Below are 9,690 nucleotides of genomic sequence, written 5' to 3'. Positions count from 1 at the left end.
GGACAAGTTTTAGTACAAGAGGTCTGAATTAAGGCCTTGATTTCACCTGATAAAACTGATTTAGCCTGATTTGTCCTCACTTTTGCGAGATCAGGGTGTATCACTAACCTTTTTGTGGACAGTACAGTAGAACTTTCTCATTCTATTTTTAGCCTGGAGCCCTAGAATTATTATTAAGTTATATTTTATACTTTACCATGTGAACAGCTGTCGTCTCCAACCATTCATTAAGCGAATGACGCCTGTGAGGTGGTGAGGATGGGGCTTCAAGCTGTTGCAGGGCCAAAGAGAAAGTGTGACAGCACAATGTACAGGAATGTTTTGTGGCGACAGTCTAATTTTCCATGGTTTTGAAACTTTTCCATCTCATCATACTATCTGAAATCCATTCTCAATTAATTCAGATTCTTCCTTTGTAGAAAACCTTATTAAGACCATCTTTTGCATATTAATTTCTGCAAAAAGTCATATTCTTGCACTGTGAAAAGTGAACCAAGGTAATGTTTTGTTATGGTGCTGGCCTCCTTGCCATCATTAAGCTTATTGAAAGATTGCTTTCTGGAGTTTGTGTGTTTACTCCTGCAGTGCTGTTTTTCTAAATGAAAAATCTACTCATTTCTGAAATAAAAAGCTCTTCTGTGGGCGGCACAGTGGTTAGCATTGCTGCCTTGCAATGATAGGCTCCGGCTCCCCTGTGACCCAGAATTGGGTTAAGCTGTTAGAAAATGGATGGACAGCTTTTGTCAAGTTTGCTAGTTGACAGCAGCCATCCGGCGCTGACACTTTTTCAGAGCAAATATCACTTATGTTTCACCACTTAGTTTTTAAACAATAAATGAACTTCATCATTATACAACAGACAAATACTGTAAGTTCATTACAGAGTCCAGGACAAAACAATAGTTATTTTTGTAAATACGTAATCCATTAGTAATTTTCCAAACATGTATATAAGAAACACCCTAACCCTGAGTTCACAATAGTATAATCACACATACTGTATTAGGAGTGCTAGTGAAAAGACAACACCCACAGAATAGGCCTTCTATTAATCAAAAATAAAAACCTTTTGGTACTTAATATGATAATAAAAACACACATACACTCATTTTAACAATTTTATTAAACAGTTTAGGTGGGGGGGAAGCATTGCAGTGTGTGACTTCATGTAGTTTACAGTGAGGCATTTTTATCTTATTACCAAACCACGCATGGTTGGTGTGGAGTATATACATTTTCTGTACCAATATATTTCTATTGTACCAACACCATTATGATTTAGCTAAGGCTTATTGTCCATATTACAACAAAACACAACACAATGACCAAACATTGGCGAACATATTTTTTCTAATATACTTAAATATTCTGTTGTATGCCATTTTAAATACACAAATGAAAAAATAAAATAAACTCACAAAAAAGTGCAGATTAAGTACCTACTAAAATATTATTATTTATAATGTTTGATTCAAGGCTTCACAATAATAAAATATCATTTTGTATTTAATGCATACTTACAAAAACAGTAATGATTATTTTCATTTTTAACATGATTAAATTAATTTCCCTGTTGTTTTAAGGCTTGCTTGAAATACAATACTGCTGTAGATAATAGCATAGTAAAATATGTAACAGCCCAGAGATCAAACTGGCACTAATAGCTCCATAAGTTGATTGTGAAAGTAATAAGGGATAAGCAGTGCTTCCAGCCAGTCACAAATGCAGTTTCCATGTTGGACATTGGTTGATATTGTGAACCAGCTGTTCAACTTTATGGCACGAAACAAATTTCACAAATAAACATAATTTGGCAATATTTCTTTCCTTTTTATAGTTACCTATCCTAGTGTCCTAGACCAGAAAAAATATTTAATTGTATCTGCCTTCATTCTTATTATATTTTATAAAAACATTAAAAAATATATATACATGTATTCCCATTTTTTGTTCCAAAAGAAGCCAAAGAAGAAGCATAGCCCATTCCTATATATACTTCATCTTCAATATACTGCCATTATATTGCTTGTAAGTCATTACTTTAGACTATTTAAGTAAGGAACATTATTTGGACTTTAAACAAAGAAGAAAATTAAACAGAAAAGCAAGAAAATGCTGCCTTTTGTCTTCCTCCAAAATAAATCTTGCATATTGAATTCATCTGCCTAAGGCAACTAGATGAAATATAACAATAGTAGTCTTAATTTTACAGGTGCAGCTTTATTTTCTTACCTTAAATATTTGTTAGTTATACTTGCTTTGAATACTGTACATCTATGCCTAAACTTTAACAGTAACAAGTTTTTGTTTTTCATCTTGCTTTTGGATCGGTAGTTATCCTATGTCAAATGTTTCAAGCAGATTCATCCTTTTTGTCTTTGCCACACAGTTTTCTGCAACTGATTATAACCTCAATTTGAAGGTGTTTAAAGGAAATCCTACTGTCCAGTGTTTGAGTCAAAGTCTGTAATAAGAATACTTCCATCTGAATCTGTAGCTTCTGAACCTGCTTGATGGTAGTATGCATTTCCAAATGAAGAAAGCCTTCTGAACCGTACCACATTTCTTTTATATACACACCAAAGTGATCCTACAAGCACCACAAAAATCAGTATTGCCACTAGGACAGCAACTGGAATCATTCCTTGATGCACACCTGAAACAGAAGTGATTAGAGTCACACTATATACTATCTACAGCGATAACTAAACACTGTTTCCTCATGTATATTTATGCATCATAGATTATTCAGAGTAATAACCTGGGATCTTAAAACTGTAAATCATTAAGGCTTAAATATTTATTTTATGACATCATTTTAACACTAGACATTTTTTGGTTGAAAAAAATATCTTGGTGATGACACACAATTTAACCCACAAGGAAGTGGCCAAGGTTATTTATCCTGTCTAGTCTTTTGAGACTGTGGTGAGATCTGTTTCAGGCTCTCTCTTGTGAAGTGAAGTTTGCACTTTAATCATTGAGAGAAAAATCAGCTTGATAGCATTACATAATTATGTCAATGCTTTTAAGAAAGGATGTCTATTAAATATTAAATAGATATTTTAATTTCCTCTAAGCTAGGCATAAATAGCCACAGACCATTATGGAACAAAATGAATCTTTAAGAAATCTAATGTAAAAAGAACATTTAAAGCTCAGCTAATGGGAACAAAATATATAATACATTTTCATGTCTAGATTTACTATGGTAAATTAAATTTAGTTCAGCTCTAATGTTGCCTATGAATACTTACCTTTTAGTGGCTCAATTTCTATTTCATTGCTTACATCTGCAAATAAAGCAAAAGAATAAGTAATCTGCTTACTTATTTCTATATTTGGTCAATATTGTTACATTCTTTAAAGCAAATGTAGCACCATTTGTATGTTTTTTCAAGTAGGGTTGGGATTTACAGTACATTTCTATATTAATACACTTTCTTACAATACATTGTTTAAAAATAGTCTACTGTGTCATGTTATAATCTAACCCATTAGTTAAAAAAAGACAAGTTTCGGAAATATAAGTCAAAAACAGAAATTCTGCAAGAACCTCGACCCTTAACCTGTCATTAACTGAATTCCCTGCACTACTTAAATGACACTTCAATACAAGATTTTCATGTGTCTTAAGGAACAACTGCATCTAAAATACTCTTGAGAAACAGGGTTGAAACTGGAACAAATAAATAATAAAAGCTTTAAACTTTAAGCATACCTCCATGTATTTTACAAATAAATCCTAGTTTCTCGTTACAGTGGGACAACTGCCAGATGCCATCAGAGAGCCGCACAGAAACACAGCTATCAACGGTAAGAAATTCTGCTTCTGGGCTTTTTCCAAAGGGCCAGTTTGAATACTTGATTGGAGAGCCATTGAACCATTCTAAGGCATCATCTACAAAAAAGAGATCAAGAGTTAATGATAAAGTTTGGAAATTCAAGAGTTAATGTCCTGTGTGGTCTTACTGTACATTGTGATCAACAAAGTGTTGTCCACAGGCTTAGTGAGCACCTGACAACTGACCGTTGGTTGCTTCATACTGTTAGGTCATGAAAATCATTAAAGGTTTATAAATGGAAACACGGAGTCTGTTTTATTTTATGGTACATTAAATAATGAAAAAGAACTTAATGAAATAAAAACAGAGACAGAAGATTTCTCAGTTATATATTAAGACAAATTATGGATTTAAGTAGGAATGGTGGAATACTGTATGAAAATCTCTACATTGGCTGAGGCAGTAAAAATAAAATGACATCTTTCTATTGGATGTTGTGTAATAAGGTCTCTTTTGTCACCAATTTGGATTATAAATACACTTAACACTTTGGTGACTGGAGAAAATATTTCCTCAAAGTTGTTTCTGAACGAATTGTATCAAACATTGTGGCACACGTCTTGTGCACTTCTCAGCCATGTAACAACAACCATTCATCTGCATACACCTTGACTAATAATTCTGGAGACACCAGTTACTGGTATTTAAGAACACTGAAAGTTAGAATGTGACAGCGGTTGGCTGTACATTGTTTTAATGTCTACAGATCAACTATGTGTTGTTAATTAAACAATGTTAGGATGACTTGTAGTGTTTAGTGATCATTGTTATCCTGGTACCCCATGCTTCCATGGCAAAACAGGACCTTTACAATTGGTTTCAACAGATCAAAACTATTGCAAATGCAACAGGGACTTGAAACAGGTCAGCTATGAACAGAGCAGAGGAGATGTGTTTCAGACTATGGTTTGCAGTGCTACAGGCATTATAACAAATCTTTCCTCAGAAAGGAAAATACTGAACAGGAACAACCAGGTGGAAAAAACATGCTTATTTCCCAAAATGACAATGCTTGCTCCTACACAGTCAGTAGGTACACACAGGTATTTCTTCTTGCTTACAACGTTTATGTCTAGACTGCTATAAATCTGATATGGAACCAGCTGAACTTGGTAAATAGCAAATAATATTTACCTATGATTATCTATGAATATTTATGAATTGGCTTCGTTACTCTGCTCTTCTCCCCACTGATAGCTGATGTGTGGTGAGTGTACTGGCGTACTATGGCTGCCGTCGCATCATCCAGGTGGATGCTGCACATTGGTGTTGGTGGAGGGGAGTTCCCATTACCTGTAAAGCGCTTTGAGTGGAGTATCCAGAAAAGCGCTATATATGTGTAAGCAATTATTAATTATTATTTTTAATAATAACATTTATTCTATATGGTGCCTTTTAAAGTGGCCAGGGAAGGTGACTCTCCGATATCCTTCGGGATAGAATTCCAGAGCTTTGGGGCATAGCAGGAGAAGGCCCTGTCACCTTTAGTATATACAGTATGACATCATAAGACTCCTGTCACACAAGTGATATCTGTTAGTTGATACCTTGTAGAGCATGTGTTTGAGCACATGGTGGACATACCCATAACCAGGTGTCAGTGACCCCTGCATGTTTTCCTGACTTCTTCTGCGCAGCAGGTACATTTATTATGTAAATAACAATGTACTGCTGCTTCAAGACACTAGTTGATTTAGGTTAACCTTGATTAGGTTAACACCAACCTAACAACCAGGCATAATAATAAGGTAATAAGGTTATTTTCGAGCCATTTCGAAAATGACAAAATCACCATAATGTGCAAATAAACACAAAGTTTATATATCTGCATGCATATTTGTTTTTTCAAATCATCAATACTTACTGTCAGTGTCATATGTAATTCCAAGCCAAACTGTCTGATGTGGTAGTTCAAATGTCTTTAATTCCTCAAGAACAAATCTGTTCTCCTCTTCATTTTTAATGGTCAGTATGTCAGAACCATTTGCTGAAAAATAAATATTCAGTAACTGATCTACAGACTTTACATAAGCATCATTAGAAGGAATGTAACAAAAGACTTGTATTTCAGGCTTTAGAGTAAAGCTGTCACTCAACTAAACATAAAAATAAAACGATAGCTAATATCTGCCAATACTCTGTAGAAAAATATGTTTGCAACACATTCTTAATCATGTCCATCTGCTACACTAAATCTATAGAAATTACATTTGGTGGTTTACATGACAATGGTAGTGCTAAATTACAATCAATGGTTTTAAATGTTTTTTTATTTCAATATATGAAAGAGAATATTGCTAGTAATACACATAATGTTCATGGCAATCTCAGGTTTCAGTGAGTGGCTTTTTAAAGCCTCAGAGTTTGACAGGAATTGTACTGCCTCTGACATACTGCACAAGGAAGTAAACAGCTCCTGGGCTGCAATAAAAATATAATTCAATTTACAGATCACAAGAAGCATACGAATTTATCATTAAACAGAACAGCATGCTGGAGCCTCTGGTATATGTTTTTGTGACGCTTTTCCATTTCCATATACTGTAAAGTATTCTGCAGTCATAACCTGACCTAAAAACAAGAGACAATGCTTTATGTCTTTGTAACAGTGGCTGACATCACTCTTTCCAGCCACTCTTCAAAGAATAGCAGGGGAGGACATACAAGTTCATGAACTTCTTGAGGTGTGGGTTGAAAATAATCTCCTTTCCCTTTCATCTTGTGACTACATAAAACTACAGATATCTATGATACATGATGCTATCTGTAAGACAATAGAATTGAAATTCACCTTAAATGTATAGGGAAAAAGACACAAGGTAAATTTCTGAGACATTCTGTATGAGGAAGCACATGATTATTTAAACCCAAAACCTAATAATGTTAAATACACAAATGCTGTATCTGTATTGTATCTCTCAAATGGTCGTGGTTTATCAGTCTTGCCCATTACATTAGTTCACAGATAGAAGGAATATGTATAATGAGGATCCAAAAGTTTTCAGCTACAATTCTGTTAACTCCTAGAATCTTGAGCCGCATTCTAACTCAAGTTAAAAAAGGTATAAGACTCGAAATACTGAAATATTTTTTTCTGTACTTTATCTGTACTGTCTCATGTCTCATCTCAAATGATGTACTTACAGTAAGTAGTGTCACATGAAGAAAGAGTTACTTAGATTATTTTAATTGATTTAAGATACCTGTTATGTAATCTTTGATCCTTACTTTTAACATTTTATTTTTATGATTTTGATAGTATTCAAGTTAGTCTGGTCACTGAAAATAATGAATATGTCTGCCTCAAGCTTTCTGAATATTAGGTCTAACACTAAAATGACCTTGCATTCAGTTTTAATGTAATTTGACCATGAACATTAGCTCTCAAATTATGTTCTCAAATTATGAGCCTTTTTAGACGTAACCAGTAGTCCACAACATTCTCTAAACTAATCTACAGTCTCTAAACAGTTCTTACCCTTATCTTATTTAACTGTTGTGAGAACAACAAGCTATAAATAAAACATACATTCTAACTAAATTATGAAAATACTGTATATAACAATATATTAAACTATTTGTATAAATATTCCTGCAATGACAAATAGATAAGGTAGAGGACTAAATGTAGTATACATACTATAATTCAGAAAACTACAGCTTTTGAAAAGTAATCCTTTACCTTCTGCAAAAACATCCATTGGGGGGAGCTCTTGAAACATAAAACTGTTGGTAATAGAAAATTCTGGAATTGACAGCTTCAAAGTCCAGGAAGATTTAAAAACAAAGAAGGAAACTGTGGAAACTGCTTTGCTGTAACCTGCTTTAGCTTAATTATGAAATCACCAGTTTGATCTTTACCTTTTTGTCTGCAATGTGTTTGGCCATCTTCTAAACTCAGTTTCATCATAACAGGTTCAAAACTATAGCAGCTGCTTTGAAACTTCACCCACGTCTTTGGGCACTCCGTTTTAAAAGAAATGGGTTCACTTTCTGTGAAAAAAAAATGGTTTAAGCTTTGTTTGAATTTTTGGATTTTTTGGTTTTGCTAATAAGGCTATATCACACTTACAGACTCATGTTTTAAAGGCAATTGACTCATATATTATCACTTGAAAGGGGTTTCTTTCAAAATATTTATCAAGAAAATGTTTACTTTGTAAGCTTTTGGCTGTGTACACAATGTGTTCCAACAGGTTCTTAGCTGTTACAATACATGATACTCCATTACTACACATAACACAAAATAAGCCTATAGTTTACTGCATGCTCAACATTAACAATAATTAGCCAAGTTAGAATACAAAGCTGTCTCTTGTTTTTGTTTGTGATAAGACATATCAAAATACATAATTATTTTATTTATCTTCCAGCAGTAACATGTCAACGTGTCACAGCCTTGTACCAAATTTATCCTTTCATTTACCTTCAATGTGTTTAACCCATTTCTTGGTATATAAATTCATCTCACAAACCATTCAAAAATAACCAGATGAGCTTTACTCCTGGCAGCTGAAGGTCTTTTGTGATCACTTGGATGAGGTCCTCCATTTTATAAAACCCTGATGCTGAATTTAAAGGTCTTTTCATTTAAAATCCAAAGCTTTATTTTAAAACATTAATGTTTTGACATCAGGAATGACACTCAGGAATATTTTAACTTACTCAGTAGCTCATGGCACACAGCACCCCGAAGAGGAGTTTCACAGTCAGCCCTTTTCCACTTGCCATTAATGTCCATATACACACAGTCACCAAGTAAATGTTCATCATTATCATCATCGTCCCAGTGAGTAAAAAAAGAAGCGCTGCCATCCGACCACTGATAATTAATTCCATTTTGCTGTAAAAAATAAACAATATAAAACAGTAAGTCTGCAATTAAAAAGTCATGATTACACCATTCAAGTTAGTAAACATATCCTTATTAAATCTCTTAAGGCCTTATGTATAAAATCAAAGAGATAAATGACATTTCTTAAATGGAAAAGGAACATTTTATTGTGCTTAGGTTTTGGTCAAATTAATTTTAGGAAACCTAGACCACATATTCCATGTGAAGAACATTCCTTTAATAAAGAAATCAAAAAATAATCTGAACATATTTATCAGTTAAGACTGTTAGGATGTTTTAGAGTACATAAAATGTAACGGCTCATGTGAATAAATCACTAAAAAAAGGCCTCAGCTTGATGATCAATGTTGGAACAAAACCATCTGGAGGAAACGCTAAGCACGACACATAAATGACTGATCTTCACTTGTGTGTCTATTAGATTTTCATTTTTGGAAAATTGGCCAAGCAAAGCAATTCAATAGTCAGTAGGTGCAATGCAGCCACATTCATTCTTTACAATACATAAAGCAGTCATTTGTAACATTTGCTCATTAATATATAATTAATGATCTACATTTCTTTCAGTAATATGTAGAAATAATAGTATCGCTTTACTTGAATGGGGCTCAGAAACTGTCATGACTCCTTCATAAACAAGACAGAACACATATATAATTCTTTACAACCATTTGTGCAAATGACTTTACAGACATGCAATTATTTGTAACTCTTCATAACGAGACCTACTTTCAGGTAAAAGCTAAGAGAAGAACTTCAGGCAGAGAGAAGTCAGGTGAAAGTGATGGAAGACATCACCAAGGACTTGAAACTGACAAGGACTTTCTGCCAACACAGGTCATTAACAGTGGCTCTAGCATGGTCACCCAAGATTTTAGTTTACTAGATGGTTTTTATGCAGATTTGTATATCACGTTTACTGTTTTTTAGCCACAATCAAGTAAAGTGATACCAAAATATACTGAAATATATTCAGTAATATACAGTACT

General features: G+C 33.7%; 1 protein-coding gene across 3 annotated transcripts in view; it reads right to left on the bottom strand.

The window, feature by feature from the left end:
• Nucleotides 1-1,108: 1,108 nt before the first annotated feature.
• Nucleotides 1,109-9,690, bottom strand: part of pla2r1 (phospholipase A2 receptor 1) — a 29,703-nt gene continuing 21,121 nt past the window's right edge. For 2 of the 3 annotated variants that reach the window (XM_088929905.1, XM_088929906.1), the window contains exons 25-30: nt 8,511-8,688; nt 7,707-7,838; nt 5,710-5,832; nt 3,722-3,901; nt 3,258-3,293; nt 1,109-2,656 (exon numbers count right to left, since the gene is read on the bottom strand). In XM_088929905.1, coding sequence (XP_088786031.1) covers nt 2,439-2,656; nt 3,258-3,293; nt 3,722-3,901; nt 5,710-5,832; nt 7,707-7,838; nt 8,511-8,688 — 867 coding nt within the window. In that variant the 3' untranslated portion in view covers nt 1,109-2,438. Of the gene's footprint in view, nt 2,657-3,257; nt 3,294-3,721; nt 3,902-5,709; nt 5,833-7,706; nt 7,839-8,510; nt 8,689-9,690 lie in introns of those variants that run through there. The other variant, XM_088929907.1, reaches the window with a different exon arrangement.

This window comes from Atractosteus spatula, chromosome 13, assembly GCF_055471065.1.
Source record: "Atractosteus spatula isolate fAtrSpa1 chromosome 13, fAtrSpa1.hap1, whole genome shotgun sequence".
NCBI lineage: Eukaryota > Metazoa > Chordata > Actinopteri > Semionotiformes > Lepisosteidae > Atractosteus > Atractosteus spatula.
The sequence above is the reverse complement of the archived record's forward strand: the minus strand, read 5'-3'. Positions and strand labels throughout refer to the sequence as shown.